At 39.7% G+C, this 22,851-nt stretch overlaps 2 protein-coding genes across 2 annotated transcripts; one reads left to right on the top strand and one right to left on the bottom strand.

The window, feature by feature from the left end:
* Nucleotides 1–610: 610 nt before the first annotated feature.
* ilf2 (interleukin enhancer binding factor 2) lies at nucleotides 611–15,354 on the top strand. The gene is made up of 15 exons (XM_022213352.2): nucleotides 611–759; nucleotides 1,284–1,343; nucleotides 5,343–5,385; nucleotides 5,762–5,866; nucleotides 5,986–6,063; nucleotides 6,387–6,489; nucleotides 7,143–7,208; nucleotides 7,430–7,546; nucleotides 9,398–9,476; nucleotides 9,593–9,680; nucleotides 9,858–9,919; nucleotides 10,007–10,121; nucleotides 11,973–12,063; nucleotides 14,162–14,320; nucleotides 15,153–15,354. Exons 1-14 carry the CDS (start codon nucleotides 755–757, stop codon nucleotides 14,311–14,313), a joined length of 1,164 nt encoding a protein of 387 aa, XP_022069044.1. The 5' UTR covers nucleotides 611–754; the 3' UTR covers nucleotides 14,314–14,320; nucleotides 15,153–15,354.
* Nucleotides 15,355–17,133: 1,779 nt separating this feature from the next.
* Nucleotides 17,134–22,144, bottom strand: pex11b (peroxisomal biogenesis factor 11 beta). The gene is made up of 4 exons (XM_022213353.2): nucleotides 21,848–22,144; nucleotides 20,659–20,774; nucleotides 20,382–20,583; nucleotides 17,134–19,402 (listed from the first exon to the last, which is right to left on the bottom strand). The coding sequence occupies exons 1-4, from the start codon at nucleotides 21,901–21,903 to the stop codon at nucleotides 18,988–18,990; spliced, it is 789 nt and encodes a 262-aa protein (XP_022069045.1). The 5' UTR covers nucleotides 21,904–22,144; the 3' UTR covers nucleotides 17,134–18,987.
* Between the last annotated feature and the right edge of the window lie 707 nt (nucleotides 22,145–22,851).

Raw genomic sequence — 22,851 nt, 5'->3', positions numbered from 1 at the left:
CTGATCGTCAGTCACCATAACCCTGCCCCAGCCTGCGACGTACTCGGTTCTTAACTCTGCCTCAGTAAAGAGTTGGTGCCTGAAAAGCACAAGTTTTTGGAGCCTGGAGTCAGTGCTAATTGGAAACAAAAAGGAGTGCTAAGTCAGGCACTGGCTCTGACTAGCACTGGAACCAGCTTGATCGAAAAGTGGAATGAGAGTCTAGGCTGCCAACCATTCCACACCAGACTGTCAATCAAATAGCCCAACCCCCTGACGAAACTTTTATGCTTTATATAAAGTTCCATATTGATTTATTTTCAGATAGGCCATCCCCCATAGAAACACAGTCTATTGAATTTTAGCTTTTCCTGTGTCGAGTTGGGGTTATGGAGCCAGAGCTTTTATGGAGCCAGCCCCTGTCAAACGGAGTGATACTGCAAGTTTTTGACATGTCAGGATAGACTTAATTTTTGGAGTCACGTACTACGTCCATCTTTATTATATAGTTTATGAGACAAACTGCGTGTGCGTGTACACATGGGAATAGGACTTGACTTAACTTGACTAGGCACTGCGATCCACACTCCAAACAGTTGGTGGCGGTAATGCACCAATTCGATATTTGCCAACCGCCAATAACCCTCAAAGAGGAAAAACAAGACGAAGACAAAGACGAATAGTCAGCAACACTGATAAGAAACCGGACTACAAAGGCACGATTACAGCTTCTCCTGTTTTTGTTTTACATCAAGTCATCAAAACGTCGTACGCAATGAGGTAATACTATTTCAGTTGGTTTGGAATTGGTTTATACTAGCAAACTGCGGAATGTAGTCGTTAGCTATGTCTAGTAAGCTAACTTAGAGTAGCCGGTAAAACCAGTAATGTTAGCGTAGCTTGACGCTAGTGGCGTGTATGATGTGAAAGCTGGCAACTAGCAAAAATGTTAGCCGGGTAATTATGGTAATGATGTGAATGGCATTATTGTAGTGAGTACTGTGGAGGTATATTTACTCTCATATATACAATTTAGTAATCATCCAGTAAGCTAACTTCTCCTAGTAGTCACTTTGTCGGGTAGCAGCATCAATGAATGAATGGATGGATGAATGAATGAATGACTTAAACGGTCTGCACTGTCGTTTAAGAGCAGCAGCTGGCTATGGTAATGGTCAGATGACATATAATGATCGCTTTGTAATTAAATAACGTGTAAGCTTAGTGGCCACACATCAATACTTTAAACCGTAAAGTTAGCTTTGACTAGTAAATATATGTTCTGTGACTGTGTTCGTCTGAAGAGGGGACCGCGGCAGGGGCCGAGGAGGCCGCTTCGGGTCCCGGGGAGGACTGGTCCAGGGGTGAGTTCAGAAGAGCTGCCCGTCTCTTACAATCATTATGTCTCCATGACTCACGATGCATTAGATGATCAGGATTTAAAAAGCCTAGTTGTGTTCCAGTGTACTACCAGATTCAGAGCCATCTTGTTTGCTGTAAGCTGCAAAATACTGTAATTTTTGACACATTCTATTTTCAGCCTGCATTAATCCCTGTTAATGGATGGATTTGGTATTGCTGGGTGGTGGAGCGTGCCCTTGTACCCATCTCAGCAAAGCTCTTTATAGACAGGGCAGATCCTATAAAGAATTTATGAAGGGGGGTGTCAAAAGTTTCTTAGTGTGTTCTTATGTAATTTTTCCCGTAGAATACAATGTGCCTTGGGGCGAAACTATATATTGCATATTTAAGTAGATAATTAGCATAGTTTGCATAATTAAATAGATACATTTTTTTTTGCCAATTCATCTAATTTCTCAGGGCATGGGATTCATATTATGGCCACTTTTGGTCAATAACTAATCTCTTCTTGTGACCTTAGTGCACTTGTATTACCATATTCATATCTTTAAACAGGCTAATTTGCATATTCATACAAACCGATTGGTTGACTTATACCAATAACGCACTTAGTTCATCCTCTACAAATATATTCATTGAATATCTTTGTGGCTATGTGACACAGACAGCATCAGATGGTTAACTAAGTTGTTATGGACAACACAAATGCATGCAGTTGTACATTTGTTTGCATATAATTGCATAAACATCATATACATAAATGAGTACTTCCATTTTTCACAAGGATTCAGTGGAAACAAAAGCTGAATAAGATGGCCTGCAATCATGATAATTGAAAATGCAAGCAACTAATCTTACTTAAACTTATGGTAGAAACTTCAGTTATCAAGAAAGTATGGAAAATAAGCTTTTCATTATTGTTTGAACAACATCTGCATAGCAGGAAAGATTACAACTTGTACATTATAAATGAAAATATACATTAAAGAAGAATTAAAGAAATATGAGAATTAAAGAACAACATATGTCAACTTCACCAGGTTCACATAACCCAGGCTTAAAACCTTAAGAAGTAAAATCACCGTCACTGTCACTGTGGCTGCTAAGATCACTGATGCTTGTACTTTCTACAGAGCTTTTTAAGTCTGTGTCTTAAAAAGACACAGATGTCCACAATGTCATCTGTCACATTCAACATTCAACCCGAATGTTGCGCGCGCACGCGCATGCACAATAGACGGGAACGGGTCAATCGACAGGAAAGTACGGCTGAGGTGGGGAGACACAAATTAACCTGGATGGGCACCCAGTCGATAAAAACAAATGCACATGGCGTTTATCTGTCAAAATAACAGTGCAGCAGCCCTAATCACAGTGTTAACCCTTCCTGTTCGGCCTCCGTCTGTGGTCAGGAAGCCCGGGGTTAACCCCCTTCACTTCCTCAGCAGCCGTAGAGGCAAAGACACAGGCGCCCAGCCGCATCGAAGAACACTGCAGCCTTTATTGTCTTTCAACAGTGGCTGAACCGCACAGTACCGCCAACCCAGCAACTGCACACCTTCTCTCCTCCTCTACCGAACCGACTGCACCGACTGAACGGACTGCCGGCTCTCATACTCAAACTTAAATGTGTTACTCTAGTTCGATACTATAATATAAAGTTAGTATAACGCGATATGAAAATTTATTCCTGAGCTCCGCCTTCCTCTCATAGACCCCCATGTTATTCCAAAAAGCGCCGGTCACTGCCGACCAATCAAGTTCGAGCTTCAGCTTTGTCATGCTGTCAATCAACGGTTACGCGCACAGCAAGCAAGCCCATGCAGAGGTGAGCGAGCTACGCACTACGCAACTGCGCGCACATTTGTTTTGCTTGTGGAGGAGAGAGCATCAGGGCTCAGCAACTTCCAGAAAAGTTACCAATCCCTCGGCTTGTCAGGCCAAGAGACTGCAGGACGTTTTTTGGCTCGGGGTGCTCGCGTCGCTCCCCGACCACGGCCTCCATAGCCCGCCTGACGGCTTCGTTTAGATGCCCGACCTCTGGAGGAAGATGTTGGGGCGTCTGGGACATACTCTTCGTCAGAGGAGTCATGCAATTCTGAACTCTAGATAGAAATAAATAAACAATGTAACTCATATACATGCGTAAATGCACTAAGTTTGATAAACAACGTCATCGAGAGGGATACACGAGTGTAATCACATATTGAAACTTTACTCGTTCGTCCTAGCAGATTCATGTTATTTTGGTATTAGGACAAGTTAGACTCAATACAGCATTCTAACGTAATTCCTTTATTATTTACTAAATGTACTAAATGTAGAAGAGTGGAAAACAGCAAAACAGGCAAGATGCTGCAGCACTCCGGGCACCCCTCTCAGGTACTGCGCGCGTGCACAAATAAAGGGGCGAAATCAGAGGGAGGGAGGGACCAACAGTGTTTTGGGAGACGCTGCGATTCAAACTCCGGACAGCAGCTTTAAACTCACAGTTGGTGTTAGTAGAGAAAGTTTAATCCAAACTATAGTACATTTATAGCATAAATACATAGCAGCATATTTATTACATATAGAATGATGACCTTCCTGTAGTTAACATGACATTAGAAAGTAGCTTGTTCCTAAATATAAATCAAAATGGAACATGAACTTCAAAACTTTCAAAAGTCAGCTTAAAAGTAAACTGAACAAAAGTTACCTTGTGCCATAGGAAATCTGCATTAAAAGAAATGTCATGATATTATTAGTGGCATATATACATACATTTAATATCAGACTATTTAAAAAGCATTCATGTGTTGCTTTTTAAACCATGGAACTCTTGCTATTAGATTCAGTATGAGCATCAGTACAGCCTTAATATCAAGTTGAAACACGTATTTCAGTACCATATATGTTTATGTCATTCGAATTACTCATAATAATAAATGCACATATCCAAAAATCTCATTATGAAGAATAAAAATGATTTTGAAACAAAAAAATAATGTAAGGACTAAGTGCGTTATTGATATAAGTCAACCAATCAGTTGGTATGAATATGCAAATTAGCCTGTTTAAAGATATGAATATGGTAATACATGTGCACTGAGGTCACAAGTAACTAGTTATTGACCAAAAGTGGCCATAATATGAATGCCATGCCCTGAGAAATTAGATTAATTGGCAATAATTTATTCATCTATTTAATTATGCAAACTATGCTAATTATCTCATTAAATATGCAAGTTACAGTTTCACCCCAAGGCTCATTGGATTCTATGGGATAAAATTACATAAGAACCCACCAAGAAACTTTTGACACCCCCTTCATAAATTCTGTATAGGATCTGCCCTGTCTATTATGCATCAGCAACACAGCACTTTTCAGCCATCAGCACTTGAGAGATCACATCTACCTGCATTTATATTATGTTTCAAGATGTTAACTCAGTTCTATTTTGTATGAGTTCTGCCTGTTGAGACAGTGTGTTGGCTTCCTAGGACAAGTCTTTACACCCTCTGTAGAAAAAGGGGTGAGCTGTCACTCTCTGAGACAGATCTACAACATCTAAAAAATGTATATGTCCAGCCATTCACCTACACACTTGACACCAGCTGGACGTCAGTGAAAGAGACAGTGGATTGCACTAAGTGGAACCATCAGCAACCACATCGCTGCCCAACGGTAGAGACATAGTGCTTTCCTGCTTATCTTTGTTCAGCACTCATTTTGGTGCCTGCCCCAATCAAGAGAGCCAAGGATCTCCATGCATTGTCAGTGTGTCTGTCCTATATGTCTGCTGGAGAAGATGAGTGCAATAGAGTTATTGCCAAATGTTTACAGTTAACCCACGGTCACTCCCTAATGACCTTCACCATGGTTGTTAACCAACATCAAAGTCTGTTTGAGGCAGAAGACATACAAAATATCTGTATATAGAAGATGCTCATTAATAGTAGTTATTCACTGCTGATGTTGTTACTACAAACTGCTGATCTTGTCTTCATTACTTGTTTAGGTATCGCCCATTTGTCCCACACATCCCTTTTGATTTTTATGTGGTGAGTAAAGAGCTTTCTTGTGGCTATGATTTACATTTAGCCAAGAGATTCCAGACATTTGAAATTTGGCAGTATCATGTCTGTGAATGCTTTAAAACTAACATATGGCACATACCAGAAGTAGCATAATGTTTGGATGTGGTTGTCCAAAGTTAGAACTAGGTTCTGTTGCACATGTAAACGCATCCAGCAGTGATCTCACCGGATCCTGGAAAAACGAACATTTTTTCTGGGGGATCAATGTTGTGGGATTTGTTCAGGAGACCAGGTTCGTCTAACTATGATAATAGTCTACCCTAGGATGAGCCTGGTAGTACAGTGGATGCCATACTGAGTAGCAGTGTGAGTACTGAAGCAAACTGTTGTTTATCACCAGTGTGAGATGGCCTTCCCTAGAGTGAAGCCTGCACCTGATGAGACAGCTTTCAGTGAGTGTCTTCTGAAGAGAAACCAGGACTTGAGCCCCACATCTGCAGAGCAGGTCGGTCTGCACTGACTAGATAAGTCTGTCACACCATTTGCAATTTTTGTTTAATTTATGGAGGTGGTTTGTTTCAGTTGACTAATAGAAACTTTGTTTATTGGTTCTTCTGCATTTAGTCCTCCATCTTGTCCCTGGTCACAAAGATCAATAATGTCATTGACAACCTGATTGTTGCGCCTGGGAACTTTGAAGTGGTGAGTCATACATTTAACATTCTGAATGACTCTGTGAAAGTCGTTCAGTAGTTAGCCAGTAGTTCTGCCAAAACATCTCAGTGTTCCAATTTAACATTTTATTATATGCGCTGAAATGTCCAACATGCTTAAGTATTTAAGAAAACAGTCTGTACAGCTTTATGTGTGTAAGCATAGTGGTTATCTAATAACAATCATAGTGAATAAGTGATTGTTTTTTTTTTTCAAAATCAATAAATGGTTGCAGAGCCTGTGAAATACTATGATCTAGTAAATAATATTAATATACTCCACGTTAATGTTGTGTCTGTGTCTCTTGATAGCAAATTGAAGAAGTGCGACAGGTGGGATCATACAAGAAGGGCACCATGACAACGGGACACAATGTTGCTGACCTGGTTGTAATCCTCAAGATCCTCCCTACATGTGAGTGATCAGTGGCAAGTAATGCTATCATGATCATAGTCAAATCTGTAACACTGGCTGCAGTTTGAGTGGCATACTTTTCTTTATACTTTGTGTACATATCACAGCTGCCCTGAAGAAGTACGTACTGTTTAATGCAGTATGCATGCAAGTGGAACAGACACACATGAAATGCGCCCTAAACTCTATTGCGAAGTGAGCTGTTCTATGTTTGTGCACTGTTGCTTATTCTTGTGCGCAACACCACAAAGTCTGTAATGTAACTGTACAGAGGATTGTGGGTCAGTATGGTCAAAAAAGCATGCTGACTCGCATACTTCAAAATCTGACTAGGACATCTTGGTATTTTTGGCTCACTACCTATTGGGACATACTAAATCTTTTTCTGGCATACTATATAGAATAACAGTATTGGTATTGGAAAGTTACCACTGTCTGAAAAAAGGCTTTTACTGATGTGCTAATTACGATAAAGTCACTTACTGTAGATATCATTGCATCATGATGTTTGGGGCAGGGTGATTATGGTGGTCAAAGTCTAACTGCTGTGTGTATCAGTCTCTGTGTTAAAAAAAGCAAGGATATATTCACAGCTCTTTGTAATTTCTTAAAACCATAATGCTGGATGACAATGATTTTCTGTTCTTTTACAGTGGAGGCAGTTGCTGCTCTTGGCAACAAAGTGGTGGAGACTCTTCGCACACAGGACCCTACTGAAGGTAACACACTGAGGACAAGGTATAAGAAAAGTTTAATATTTAATCAGTCTGGCAAATTTAGTGACATTATTGCATTTCATTGAATTGAGGATTGCACTTGTTTATTTAATTTCATTTAGTTATTTAGGTTATTGTGGGGTGTAATAATATCCCAAGACAGTTTAAAACACATCGATAAATTTTGTATTTCTCAAACTTTTGATGTGTGTCACTGATTTCAGTGCTCTCCATGCTGACCAATGAGACTGGCTTTGAGATCAGTTCAGCTGATGCTACTGTCAAGATTCTCATCACCACTGTCCCTCCTAACCTGCGCAAGCTGGACCCAGAGCTGCACTGTATGAGCTTGTACATGTTCACAACACACAAACACAAAGGTGCACTCGGCATGTCCTAGAAATGTCACTGGGGGGCACCTTTTTAGCTCAGGATTAACACATCAATGTTGAACCACAACACTGGACATCAGGGATCGACCAGCTACCCACCTGGACTGTGAGAGGATGCTGGAGTACCCAGTGAAAACTCACAAATGCACATGGAGAACATGCAAACTCCATGCAGAAAGATTCCTGGCCCAAGGCCGGGATGTGAACTGGGAATCTTTTAGCTGCAAGGTGACTGTGCGAACCACCGATCCACTGTGCAGCCCTGCCTAATTATCCACTCCGATATTTAGCATTTTTCTGATAATAGATGTCATCACTATTAACCAATTTCTGATAAAATAAATTCCATGCACTGCTTTGACGCTGATGCAGTAGCCTCTCCCTTTCTGTAGTCACTCTGTGGTCTCAAGTAATTTCCCGCCCACAGCACTATGATTGGTTACACATCACGAGTAACAGCTAGTCAACAATTGCCATGTTTACATGAAATTTTTTAATACAGAATTAGTAGTTTGGAATGAACTCATTCAGAATTAAAGTTTTGTGCTTTGCGTTTACATGGAAATATTAATTCCAAATTAAGGTTTACATAGACTGCACGTTTATTCCCCTCCCTTAATTCTGCTTTAACGCTTGGGCGTTGGAAAGGATTCTGATTGGACAGGGAGTGGATGTGACGTATCCCTGTTTACCGGAAGAAAACAAACTCCATTTGCCATGGCATTTCTTTTCCCCAACAACATGGAGGAACAACTAATAAGCACGCTTTTCGCTTTTGCTTTTTGTCATTTTGAAACAGCAACTTGACAATGGTGTACTACTTCTGTTGAAGTTGCAAGAATCTGCTTGTGCCAGTAAGGTCACAGAACGTGTACATCGTTACATTATCGCTACGTGAGGAGTCAAGCATGCGCAGAATGACTAAAGCGGAATTAACTGTATACATGAATAGAACGTACACAGGAATTAGTTTATTCGGAATTAACATCGAAATAAACCAGGTAGTTTATTCAGAATTAACTTTTAATTCGGAATTAAGTGTTTACAAGGAGATTTTAAAGCGGAATTAACTTTAATTGTGAATTAAAGAGGAATTAAAGGTGTCATGTAAACATGGCAAATGAAAGCCAGTGTGGTACAGATGAGCACAGTACATTTGCAGAGTGGAGCAGATCCAGTGAAGAAGCAGAGCTGTGTTTCAGAGATTATATATAGAGCAGATATTGCTGAAGTTGCAATAGCAATGTGATATCAGATTCTTGTTCTCACATTGTTTAATAAATTCTGGTTCCAAATATTTTTATCAATCTCTGTATTTACCGGTAATCAGTAGTGGTTTTGGGCTTGAATAAAGCATATTGCTCCGAGTCATGAATTTGAGTCATGTCCCAGAAAGCACTGGAAATTTGTTTTTGACCGTGTGTTAAATTTTTATTTAAAACACGTGTGTGACTGATGTTTATCACCCTCATTTTCAATATTTACAAGACGACGTAGCTTCAAAAGATAGCATTCATTCTCTGGATGAAGTGTAATAAGCTTCCCTCGTTCAAATATGGCCCACATGAAGGACAGTTGTGTAGTGATTATATATCACTTATTTTGTCCTAACATGTAGTTAGGACAACATGAGGTTACTTGCCAAATATCTGACAAAACATAATGAATGGATCAGAAAAGATCCGTGTATCACCCCCATAGAACACTATTGTATTTATGACTGACCATGTCAAAATAAAATGTATTAGGTATTTAATCCAGTCAGGAATGCCAGAGTTAATTTTCTTTTTGTTTCTACAGTGGACATCAAGGTGCTGCAGAGTGCTCTTGCTGCAATACGTCACGCCCGCTGGTTTGAGGAGAACGCCTCCCAGTCAACGTGAGAATATTTCCGTGAACTTGCATTAAGGCCTGCTGTATTTTATTTATTTATTTTTTATTGCAGTGTTGATTGATGCTTGACTTTTTGACTGATTTATTATTCATTATTTTCAGGGTCAAAGTACTGATCCGCCTGCTGAAAGACCTGAGGCTGCGCTTTCCTGGTTTTGAGCCCCTCACTCCCTGGATCCTGGACCTGCTGGTGAGTCCCAGAGTCCTGGCATTTGACCAGACAATACACTCATGAGTACAAAAGAAAACTATGTAGTTGCATGTACAGTAAATCTCTAGCATTGTGTAATGTATAGGTATTTTACATTGGTACATGTAGACAATCAGTGACAGGGTCATAGTGTTGCTGCTGTCCATCCTTTTCCAGGGGCACTCTGCAGTGATGAACAACCCATCCAGACAGCCCCTGTCCCTCAACATGGCCTATAGGTCAGTTCTCACTCTCCTTAGGTTGTATTTCTGTGCCGTGACTTTGGATCAAATGTTTTCTGTCAACTTTGTGTTGGACTTCTTAAGGCGCTGCCTGCAAATGTTGGCTGCTGGGCTCTTTCTGCCTGGCTCTGTGGGCATCACTGACCCCTGTGAAAGTGGAAACTTCCGAGTGCACACAGTCATGACTCTTGAACAGCAGGTAGGTCTAGTCTTGTCGTGTTGCGTATGATGTGCGTCTGCAAATTATTTTGCATATTATGCAAAATAAAAGGAAAAAAGGTTTGACACTCACCATTATCAGCGTGGTAGAGCCGCAAGTGGAACTGGCTATTTTTTTTTTTAACCCATTTAGGCTCCCAGCCTGATAGTGTGTGTGTGCTTCCCTTTTTTTCCTCCTTGTACTCTGATCTCTCTCCTGCACCATCACTTTACAGTCCTCCTGCTGTACTCTGCTCTCCTTCACTTTATTCCACTGCTCCTCCCTGTCAAATGTTACTTGTCTTATTCATATAAGACAAGTAACATTGTAATCATTTCCATATACCATTAACATTAGGTAATTTACACTCACATTACCAACAGTCCTTTTCTCAGTAGTTTGTAGCTTTTGTCCAACTCATAATCGATGTATATTTTCCTCTGTTGAAAAGGACCTGTTGAAAAGGACAATTTTTTACCTAACCAGCATCATTTATGAGTCAGTAAAAGGCTCATGATACCTAACAGGTGTCTTTCACTTCTTAGAGAAATATTTGAACAAGCTCATCTAAAAATGCAGTCAGCAGTTACATGGTGTGTAGATATTAGCTTGATGCTATCAGTTAGTTTACTCATGTTAACGACACTGAGTTGGCACTGGGCCCAATGAACTTCAGCTACCGATATGTTATGTAACCTTAGCTGGGCATCAATATTTTGTGAATGTGTAAGTTGTAGATTATATTATGAGTTATCTTAAGCTAATAACTTTTCTCTGTTTAAGTTGCCGCCCTATTTTCCAAGACAACACTCCTCTGACTCTCTGGCCAGGTACCTGGGTGCTTGACTTGACGTCACTTTCAAGGCTATTCTCTTGCGAGTAATTAATGTCGTATTAACCTGCCGTATTAGAGTAGATACGAAGCAAGATAGTTATCTGTAGTTTACCTTAGTACTCACGAGTACCCGAAAGTGTATTTGTGACAATAATAACAAAAAATAAAGAAAAATTTAAGAGTGGCTGCTAGGATTTAGGAATGGTGGCCCGCCACTCCTAAATGAATGTAAAGGAAACACTGCTTTTACTGTGCTAAAAGAAATTGCACTTGAAGACCTAAGAGTGATTCTTAATGCAATATTTCACAAATGCATTGGGTGTCCGAAAACTTTTTCCCACCACTGTATTTATTGATGATGTGACATCTGTCAAAAGCAGCAGGTTTAATTCTGAAGTGTTTCAGACACCATCTGCTCATATTCAGCCAAATGCCTCAGAACTCATTGGACAGCGCATCACAGTGCAGATGGAGAATGACCCAAAGCATACTGCAAAAAGAACCAAAGAGTTTTTTTAAGGCAAAAGAAGTGGATTGTTGTGCAAAGTCAGTCACCTGAGTTAAATTGAACTGAGCATGCATTTCACTTGCTCAAAGCAAAACTGTAGGCAAAATGCCCCAAGAACAAACAGGAAGTGAAGACAGCAGCAGTAGAGGCCTGGCAGAGCATCACAAGAAACCAAACCCAGCATCTGGTGCTGTCTATACGTTTGAGACTTTAGGCTGTCATTAACTGCAAAGGATTTGCAACTAAATACTAAAAGCAACAATTTAATTCATGATTGTTAGTTTGTCCAATTAATTTTGAACCCTTTAAAGGTCCAAATATTTTTGGACTTGACTGTGTGTTCTGTTCCAATGTTGTTGGAGACGGCACTTCAGCAGAATCTATCACACACTTCTGAACAACTGTGTTCCCAAAAAACACGGCATGGATCACATTAGCTTATGTAGAATGAACTTAAGTGAAAGCTCTGAAAGTTCCTGATGACAGTGTTTTTGTTTTTGTATTGCAGGACATGGTATGTTTCACAGCCCAGACACTGGTAAGGGTCCTCTCTCATGGAGGCTACAGAAAGATCCTTGGCTTGGAGGGAGATGCCAGCTGTAAGCAAATCTCACACTTATCTGTTAGAAGTTGTCGTTCAGTATAGCCTTCTTTAACCCTTGCCTCAGGTTAAATCAGGACCAGCTCTCCGTTTAAAGGGTCAGATTCTATCTGCCTATTAGTATTCCACCTAACAGGTTTCAGCAGAATAATTAAGCTGGTGTCGAGGAATACTCGCCTAGGTCCTAACTGTCTTCTTCCAAACGTCTTACCCCTCTTACTCCAATAAATACTCTCTTACTAAGCAGCCCTCCTAAGTAGTAGAATTGATTTATTGACCACGTTTGTTAACGACAGCTTTCCTCTTAAAACTGTGGCACTTGTTGATATTCCTAGGTTCGTTTTAGAGGTTTGGATAACTAACCCCAGGGGTAATGTTTAAATAACTAGTTGGATTAAAGTAACCTTTAAGAACCATTAGATTTAATGCACACAATCAACTTAACTTTTTACCACTATGCAGAATAGGTGAATCATAATCATTTCATTAGACTTCTCTTTAAATGCAATATAGCGTTTTATTAAGCAATTATTAGCAGGGGCACAGCATTAATTCATGATTAAACAATTTAATTATTTCTGATTATTTCTAACTTAACTAAATTAAACTAAGCTGAGCGTACCTAAGAATCTTCTCTAATTAGTAAATTTAGGAGAGAGAGCGGACAGCCAGGCCTTAGCTGCCACGCCCGGTCTTGACCTGCGTCTAGTTGAACTCCTCCGTGGACCAGCAGACTCGGTACGAAGTCTTCTTTGTGGGCAGAGGGTGTTCTTCATAGGCAGGGGGAGTGGAGAGGTCCCGATAGCCAATCGTTGGTCTGGCAGTTATCTTTAGTAGCAGCTGGAACACAAGTGCGGGCGTCTCAGCTGTCTTCTCAGTCGGATGGTGGTGGTGGAAAGCCCCCGTCTCATCAGGCTGTGGTGGGTCACTGGGTCCTCCAGCCCCTGGAGTGGAGCAGCCCTCTGCTGCTGCCTCCTGTGCCTCTCTGGATGCCATGGGTGCTGTCTTCTCTTCATCTCTTTGGAAAACTGCAGACCTCTCAGGACTCTCCGTCTGGCAGAGTGTGGTCTTCGCTTGTTGAACAAAGTTAGAACAACTTTGCTTCCAACGATGTTCTCAGCGATCTCTGGAGCCTAAGTCCCGCGTTGTCTTCACGTCTCTTGGGCAAAAGGGTCCGGTGTCGACTCTTCAGAACTTTGGCGATGCTCTCCGGCAGCTCCGGCGAGCAGCATCTCCCCCCTCCAGGGGAGAACTCCCAATTCAGTGTCTGTGTCTCTGGGTTTTATACCCTAGCTCGACTTCAGCTTAGCACATACACATTTTCACACACAATTCTAACTAATAGGTACGCCCAGGTAATTAATTCATAGGTTTAAGACACAACCTTCTTCCTATCACGCATACATCATTCTTTCCATCTTTTCTGTTAACACATCCACTTGTTACACACACTTCAGTTGTCATGACAATGTCGGCCTGAGCCCATCCTGTCATCCTGTGGAAACTCCAAGTTCCTCATTTCTGAGGAGACTTCTGCTTTTCCCATCCTGTCTGCATACAGCTCAGAACAGCACAGATTACTTCCATTCAAAACTCACTCAGTTACACTGAATCACTTCTTTAAATCATTTTTCTTAGCATGATCAAATAACTTATTTTAAATCATTCTCTTCTATAGCAATCATCATTTCCAGAATATATATCAGCCTATTAAAATCATTCTTGCATCAAGCATAAGCATAATCATGTGGTTAACTTATATAGTTTCTCATTTTAACTTTTCATTGGTCTGCTTAAAGCTTGTATTTAGGTGGTGGTTGCTCCTGGGATCTCAAATAACTAGGCCCCACTTGACAAAGTAAAGGTTAGATTCTGGTTTACAGCAAAGATAGAAATTGTTGTGATCTGTTAAAAGATATCATGTTTTTCAAACCTGCTAGTAATTTTTGACATGCAGTTTAAAATCAAAGCATGATGGTTTTAGGGTTCGATATCTAGTAATGCAGTTATCTCAGCAGGTATTTCATCTTTCTAGGTAGGCCATCCAGTTTATATACTGAATTGTGCTGTGCAGTAAATTAAATCTGTTGTTGCAGACTTGGCAACAGAGATGTCTACCTGGGATGGTGTGATTGTCACTCCGTCAGAGAAGGCCTATGAGAAACCTCCAGAGAGGAAAGAGGAGGAAGATGAAGCTCTGGACGAGGGAGGAGATGGAGAAGATGAGAGCATGGAGACCCAGGAATAATGAAGAGGTTGAAGCAACTCCCATTGTACCACCACTAATAACGATACATATGTTCCATTACATCAAGTTTTTTTTTTCAAGCTTAAATTGTAGATTGTATGTCCACATTAGTTTTCTCTTGAGTAATTTATGTGTTCTGACAAAATCATTTTCAATGAACAGGATATTTGGCCTTGTTTTGTCTCTGACAAGCTCCCTTACTGGTTTGCTGCCATTGGGTCACTCTACATTAAATTTGAAAAAAGTTCCCACTTGAGGAGGATTCTTTTATGTACAAGAGTAGTATATTTATGCCTGAAATTTGTGGTTTTTAATCCAGGTAAAATTTTCCAACATTTTTTGGGCTCTTTTCACTTCATAACCATATGGAATGTACAGAGCTAAGAAACAAATTTAAGCCCCATTTAAAAACGGCAACCAAATCAATCATCCACTCCAGGTGTCGCAATCTAAAGCCATAAGCTCAATTTTGATCAGCATGATTTTTTAACATTTGGGATTCTATTTCCAGAAGGAATTAAAACCATGATAATTCCTGCCCCACATTATGACAAGTTGGACACTAAGATTACACATCACTATTGTTCCCAATCAGATGGTGGAAACAGAACAAGAACTGAACACTCAAAGGAGAATCTAATACACTCAAACAAGCACTGAATGCATCCAACTGGTTTTATCGATGTGATTTGGTCAAACTATCATACAAAACATCTGAACATCAATGTAGTTTAATTTCACAGACATAAGCTGAAATCAAGTGTTTTGTGTAAACATTCATATACTCATTCTATCACAGTACTGTTTGACACCACACTTGTTCTGCTCTCTTCCCACAGTGACTGACCATAAGCTTATTGAAGTCCTTGCAGCTCCACCATGGTGTGTACTCTGATTAATCACCAGCAGGTTTACTGGAGGGCCAGAAAGAACTAGCCTCATCCCTTGTCGTTTTTTTTGTTGTTTTTAATTGTGGTGTTTTTAGGGCCTCTTGGTTTTCTTTGTACTTTGTAACAGTGATATAAAGCTGTTTTGAATTCAGCCTGAGACTCGTCTGTGCCAGTTTTAAACAGGATATTGCTAAGTCAAAATTGAGAGATCAAATTGAAGCAATATGCACTCCAACCACACGTGCTTTATTCAGGGCAGCAATGTAACTTAGCCAGACTTGTGAACAATGAACAGATTGGATTACAGCACACAGTGTGTACGTTATGGCTGAAAAGTCAATCCCCAAATTCCAACTCTAGAAATGTTTATTGAGGAACTGCATCTTTGTCAGGACTGGTATTACTCATGGTTAAAATCTGTTTTGGCTCTGGATGCATGTTTTATTTAATGACGAGCTCATTATATCCAATCAGAATTGTAACAAAATGCAGGCAGTGGTAGTAATTATATCATTGGTTAGAAAGTAAGAATCTGCTTTAATTATATTCAACTGATTTATTTATGCTTTAACATTTTTAACATCAAATCAAATTGGGTAAAAGGTGACATTTCAGTAGGTCTGTACCTACAAAAGAAAATGTTCTACACATGAAGGTGAAAGTGTCCTTTTAAACTGACAAGTTGTTGGTTTAAAAGGAATGCTGTAAGATATAACAAAATTAATATAATCCAACAAACATTTATTATCCATTAGTTACTATCAAAGGTCTGCTAGTAACCGTTGTGGGCCATTCCAGAATTGGAAGGCATTTTATGTCCCACCCATCAAATTTCAAATAGTCCCTGTACAAAATACTAAAACATGCAATTATTGTGTAAATGTACTTGTCCTGATCTAAAAAAAAAAAGAAAATGTTTCAAATTATTTTTTAAAATACCACTGAAGTCTGAAACCTGCCACTTTGTCTTGTCTCACCCCCCTGATGACCAAATTGAATCTCAAATTACTTTTTTCATTAATGTCTGTTGTAATTGTGGGAAAAATTTTTAAATCAACAAAAACCATTGTAGAAGAAGAAAACAGTGAATCACATATGCTGGAATTGACAGCAGTTTTCCAAAAAGAATGGGTATGTTCTCTCTTCTATTTTTCCATGTTCTCGTAATATTGTCAGTCTTGATTGAATGTCTCGCTGTACCTCATGCGACCCTGTTGTCCATATTGTTAGGATAAGACAAAATCTTCTGACTTTTTTCATAACTGTTTTACATCAGTAGGTTCAGTCAGCAGTAACAGCTAGCTAAATATCTAGCTTCTACTCCTAAGAAAAAGCTAATATTAGCATGGATTTGCAACCTTGTTTCTGTGATGAGAGTAGGATTGGCAAACAAAAGAAAAATAAAAATTGTAACGTGAGCTAATCAAGCCTTTGATCATGAATAATACGCAACTTATTGATGAAGATGTACCGTAGGAGAAAATTGTAAAAGGTATATTTTTCAAAAGATTTTGAAGCCCAAATGTCCTCCAATTCTGGAATGACCCTTGTAAAGATTCACATTGTGATCATCAGGTCGCATTCCTCAATCTCATTCCAGCTCACATTCGCAGTGAGCTGGAAAAATCCTGTTTGATACCCACTAGCACTTCTGTGGGCTGTAGAAAGAGTGTTCTGAGGACCTCCTTCACATAAAGCACTGACCATTAGCAGTGTAGTTCCACATGAGAAAAGTAGCAAAATCGGAAAGATGACTTCTCAGCCATGATGCATCTTGTCAGCCACAGAGATTCTGAAGTGGCATCATTTCAGTAGTACTGTAGTTATGGTTACACTCCTAAAATAAACATAACTCCACAATTCTTCATGGATTGCACATCACATCACAGCAAGTTGGTGTCAGGGACAACAGACCTAAACGTCACAACCCTCAAAGATCAGTGCAAGATTTAATGACGGTTCATAATTCAAGAAGTGGAATTCAGGAGAAATGTTAAAAACACTGACTCCCTAGATGTAAATGGAAATAGCAGATAGGTGTACAAAACTTGTTTCTTTTGGACCAGGAAAGGTGTTTCTTTCATTAAGGATTGAATGTCATGACGATCAAACATCAAGACAGCGTTTGTTATTGAGCGTGTACATATTGGAGGTCAAGGGCCTGTACTACAAAGCAAGTTCTCACAAAAGGTTCATATGTATTTCACAAGAACAAAATGCTCTTACTAAATCTTACGGATTTAGTAAGAGGATTTGAAAATTATAATATCGGCTAAAAACAACACAGCTGCTGCAGCCAAAGTCAGACAAGAAAGCTGGCAAAAAAAATATTGATGGTGTAAATATCTAGTAATCATATAAGTATCACTGGACTCAGAAGTAAATGTAACTACATATGATTATTTGAGTATTCCATTAAACTGTTGTGCTGCTTCAATGTGTCCTTTTGGCATGTTTAGGATTTCCTTCCACTGAGAATCTAAGTCTCTCAGGGAAAGAGAAGCCTTAAGATGGATTGCAGAAACTTACAGATTATATCGTGTATATATACATATATATATATATATATATATATATATAATACTTGGTGTTTGTCAAGGCTATGATGGACCTGTGTAAATTATTTTGTTTAACCTAAAACCAAAACGAGCTCAGTACACAGATGGCACTATGAGGCCCGACCCCTAGCTGTTAGTGGTTACTGTCCGAGGGAGTGACAGCAGAACTGCGCAGAGATCCTATAGTATAGTATAGTCTGCCAAGTTAACGATGATGTAGCAGCACTCTATAGACTTCAATGGCCCAACCATTCTATGTCAAGGGAAATCAAGGGTTTAAGATACATTTTGTAACCAGCCGGTGTGGTTTTCATGTGTTGTGGAGAACTGCCCACAACCATGTACTTTTGTACTTTCAATAATCTTCCTGCACTATGACCTACACAATGGCTGAAATGTCAAAGCAATGAGACATGTGAATGCATATGTGTAGAATGGCAGTCACAATCCCACTGTAGTGTTTGCTCAAAATGACTCCAAAGGAAATTTTAAATAGGCTAGGTTTCTTTGCATAACGGTGGTCTTCATCTTTATTTCCTGAAGTGCCTAGAGACCACTGCCAGATCTGTCCCAAGGCCTACATATGTCTGAACCACCTGAGAAGATACATAGAGAGCCACACGAACATGATCTGAGTCAGACATGAAGACAGGCTGAAGCAGAACCTAATAACATTTTAGACCTAGACTGAAACGCATCATTGGCTGCTAAAATTTCAGAGGACCAACTAAACTAAGCAATACAGCGTGAAGGTTTTCATAACATATGTTAATGCTATGAAATGGTCCTTAGATGATGAAAAGAAAATTAACTTAAATGAACTTTATGCAAGCATAATAACAGTGGAGAGAGAACAATGGGGTCTGAAGCATTAGATCATTACTCTGGGGACTGATCTAAGACAGCTCAGACACGCAAGTCAGTGATGAGCTGTGATGTGTAAATAAACCCCTTAGGGGTTCAGCGGTCCTCACAACCTGTCACTCAAAGAAAATGTTAAAAATCTGAATGCTCAAACACTTTTCCAAAGCATGATGACATTATAGGAGCTCCTGTCATCACAGAACCATGAGTGTGTTCACTTTGTTAGATTTCCGCCTCAGTCCTCCATGTGACTCCCTCAGATTGACTACATATGACTATTTGAGGACAGATGTAGTGAACTTTCAAGCTGGCAGCAACATCAACAGCAGAAGCATCAGATGGACTACATTATACAACTGGGTTTATGGCTTGAGTTTGAGCCAGGGGTAGACCATGGTGAGGACAGAGAGGACAGAGGAGACCAGGCCACAGGCCCCGACAAAACCTGGTCCCGTAGAGTAAATCTCCAGCCGATCCAGTGGAATAAAGATATCGCAGCTGTTCTTGAGCAGGTCCAACAGCAGTGGTGGGTTGCTATACAGTACTGTCGCAACCAAATGGAGTTGTCTGCGGAGCCAAGTCCCCATGACAGGCAAAGCCACAATGGCGGGACTGGCAGGTGAGGAAGGGGATGACAGCTGGTCAGCAGGTGAAGTACTGCTGGGATAGAGTGAGGATGAGGATTTGGCACTTCTGTAACGTGCTTCACTCTCCATGAGAAGGCAGAGCTCATACACATCTCGAGTCAGGTTGAGGATCAGAGAAAAGAGGTAGTACCTGCAAAGAATCAACAGAGCAACAAAGAATCACCTAAAAATTCTGATGAATGTGTTTATAATGGGTCTATATTACAGTGATGCAAAGATTCAATGACATGAAATAATGATTCTACTAATTAATTTAGTCCAAATCAATGCTTCAAGAGTTAATCTAGCATTTTAAAATCCAGAGTTCTGTGGGCACTAGTCCCAGGTACCTTCACCTCAGGCTGCACTCTGATTAGCTGATTCACCTGAAGCATCTCAGTGCATTTTGGAATGCATTCCATTGTGCTGTCTTCATAGAAAAGGTTTCTGGCATGATCAACCAGGTTGATCAAAAAGTAAGCCTGATGAATGTTAAAAGCAATATCTTTGGTCAGATGCGACCAAGGAAAATTTTGCTCGGATCAAATGGTCTCACCATTTATTTAGCAAGATGATCACTGTGCCTAGTACTGACAGTGAAGCATAAATGTGAAAAAGTGATGATAGCAAGATGATAATTATAGACAGCTGGTCTTCAAACATGATAACCAGCCACACAGCTAAAATCCCACAAAAATCACAAAATATGACCTGAACAAGTGTGCCACCTCACTTGAATCCAAAAGAGGGTATTTTAAAGACAATTGTAAAGCAACACAACCCTTCGGCAATAGCAGCTATGAATATTAGTCTATGAAGAATGACAGGCCCCATACATTTCTGGAGAGATGGTCTGTGTTCTATACGGTTGATTTTGAATTTTACATTGGAACGAATACTCTGTTGTTCAACTCCTAATAAATTAAATTAAATGAAAAACTACTGTAAGGCGATGCAATTTTGAATAATTCAAAAATTAAGTGATATTGCACAGGAGCTGTGTGACTCCACTGAAAACAAGTCACATCAGCCTCAGCATATTTGACTTTACAAATAGAGTTAATGCTTGTGGAAAACAGTGTAACAGATGTGTCTGTGTCACTGAAAACGTAAAAAAAAACTTCACTCACCTGAAAGACCTCTCACTCCATTTGTGCTGGTCCAATTTGGAGATGAGGCCTGATCTTCCTGTCCACAACACATTGTCACAGGCAAAGTACATGGCTCTGTTGAGATGACTGATGGTCAGGCAGAGCTTCAGAACGCTATCAGAAAGGTGGATGCTCCTCTTAGCAGCTTCCAGTGCCTCCACAGAATTTCCCAGACGCAGCACTACGGGCCAACACATGTCAATCACACTTCAGTTTGGGTGCTTGGAAAAGAACTCAGACTGACTGCTTTACTCACATTTTCTTGTCAGGCTCATGTGTGCTTCCAGCTGACTGACGGTTTTGCGGACTTCAGCTGCTGCACCGCCCTTTTGCAGAGTATAGCCCAGCAGCGTGCAGGCATACTGAGCAGCCCTGTGGGCGCACAACACACCTATTTATTAAGCCGACCAGAGGCCTGTTTCATGCAAGTTGAAAGTTCAATCAGCCAAACAGATTGAACAGCGATTGAACTGTTTACTTAAAGTCAACTTCAGGTGTCCAGTGATCAGTATGAGCGAAATCCAACACATGAACTGGCTTTGAAACCTCAACCAGATTCCTCATTCCACAAAACAAAACAAACAAACAAAATCACATTCAAAGGCACTGTAATGTTAACGCTCACAAAGAAGCAACTATTACACACATCAAGTCTACAATATTACATTTTATCACATATTTAAAACCTTCAGATCATTGCAAAAGGAAACTTCTGTAGGTCAACACTTAGCTTGAAATGGGACTATAATAAAGCTGTCTGGACGTGACTAATGTACTTAAAGTGAGATTAAACACCACAAATAACATACTGGTTTGTAAGAAAGAGAAAGCAACAATGACACCTACACTCTTGCTGTCATTTAGAGTACTAAAGGTACACCTAACGTACATCTTATACTTAATAATTGTAATCATGGATAATTGTAATTAGTCACCATGAACAATCTCTCCCCATAACAAGCATTTGCTTGGAACATTATTTGTTTTCCTGGCAGTCACAAATTTTGGACTGCACCCCAACCCTTTTGGACTGTAAAGGTTACATCAGGAGTACCCTTCCAGGCCCCAGGAAAGCATGAATTCAAACCTCGAATATACTTTAATATAAATGAAAAAGTTGTTGAAACAATGGCAAACTTCTTCTAGACCAGGTAGACGTGTGTTTGCAATGCACTGCCCCTAGGCCGCAGTTACCGAGCGTCATTAGGTGTCCATTGGAGTATCTTGGATTGACAGTGCCACTGCTACAGCCTCAGCACTTAAAGCAGAAACTAAGGCAGCTCAGCCACTCATCTGCTCTCATCTGTCTTGTAATAACAAGACCACACTAACGTTAAACTGTCTACCCATATATTTCTGAGTGGTTTATTAGCAAACTAACTACCAGACTTATCTGGATCTCTGGTAAAACATACTTCTTACTGTTAAGAAAATATGTAACGTACCTAATAACTTTCTCCTTGGCTTGGCTCTGGGCGTTAAAGCGAACCCAGGAATCCATAGTGGCCTGCGGCTCTCGGTCTGTAACAGCTGCTAGCTGTCAATCTGCCGCCTCTTTCTCTCAGTAACTGTTGAGCTGCTACTGAGCAGCAAAGTGTTTTGTTGTATTTTGAGAAGAGTTTCACTGTCACAAGAGTTCGGTCATGTATTAAACCTGTTCGTATAGCCAAAAAAAAAAAAAAATACAATGCGGCTCCGTGTAACTTTTCCTTCCTGGACTATTTCTTCTTCTGGATTTTAATGGCTGTTGGTAGGAAGCTTAAAGATGTAGCACATTACCACCACCTTTTGCTAGGGAGTATGAAATGCATTTAAATCCTACCCACGTTTCTCAATAATATCAAGTACTTGTGAACGTAGAATAGAATAATAAGGGGGAATTATTACAGCAAAAGTATTTGTCAATCCATATGGAGAGTTGTCTGTATCTCAGTCCGAAGTGAGATTTGTCAATGTGTAAAATAATTTGTCTATGCAAAATAGTCTCAATATTTGGCAACTGAGCAAAATAATAATAATATGATTTGTCCAAGAGTTGTCCAAAAAAATTTACATATTCGGCTGCACAACTGCTGGAAATACAGACCAGTTATGAATTTAGACAATTGGATTTTTTTTAAACACATGACTTTCTGTGGAGTCACAGGAGTGCCACAATAAAATATTTAAAAAAAAAAACAAGGAAAGAAATGTGTAAATATAAAGATAAATAAATAAATGAGTAAATAAATGTGTAAATATAAAGATAAATAAATAAATAAATAAATAAATGTGTAAATATAAAAAGGAATAAATAAATGAATAAAAGAATAAATAAATTGGTCAATTTTGTCTTCGCTTTTCACTTTTGTCCTTTTTTTTTTCATTTTTTTCATTGCTTTTTCCTTTTGTCATTGCTCAGTCCATACAGAAAAAACAATGATAAAAGCCTTCACTTTTACTTGGTGCA

Source organism: Acanthochromis polyacanthus, chromosome 3, assembly GCF_021347895.1.
Source record: "Acanthochromis polyacanthus isolate Apoly-LR-REF ecotype Palm Island chromosome 3, KAUST_Apoly_ChrSc, whole genome shotgun sequence".
Taxonomy (NCBI): domain Eukaryota; kingdom Metazoa; phylum Chordata; class Actinopteri; family Pomacentridae; genus Acanthochromis; species Acanthochromis polyacanthus.
Note: the sequence above shows the minus strand (reverse complement) of the source record. Positions and strands in the feature narration are given on the sequence as shown.

Coding starts and splice junctions, on each gene's coding strand:
- pex11b (XM_022213353.2), bottom strand. CDS start 21,903: ATGGATTCCTGGGTTCGCTTTAACGCCCAGAGCCAAGCCAAGGAGAAA. Junction 20,775..21,847: donor GCCAAGGAGAAAGTTATTAG/GTACGTTACATA, acceptor GTGCGCCCACAG/GGCTGCTCAGTATGCCTGCA. Junction 19,403..20,381: donor TGGAGTGAGAGGTCTTTCAG/GTGAGTGAAGTT, acceptor GATTCTTTGCAG/GTACTACCTCTTTTCTCTGA.
- ilf2 (XM_022213352.2), top strand. Junction 9,681..9,857: donor CCTGGATCCTGGACCTGCTG/GTGAGTCCCAGA, acceptor ATCCTTTTCCAG/GGGCACTCTGCAGTGATGAA. Junction 9,920..10,006: donor TCCCTCAACATGGCCTATAG/GTCAGTTCTCAC, acceptor GGACTTCTTAAG/GCGCTGCCTGCAAATGTTGG.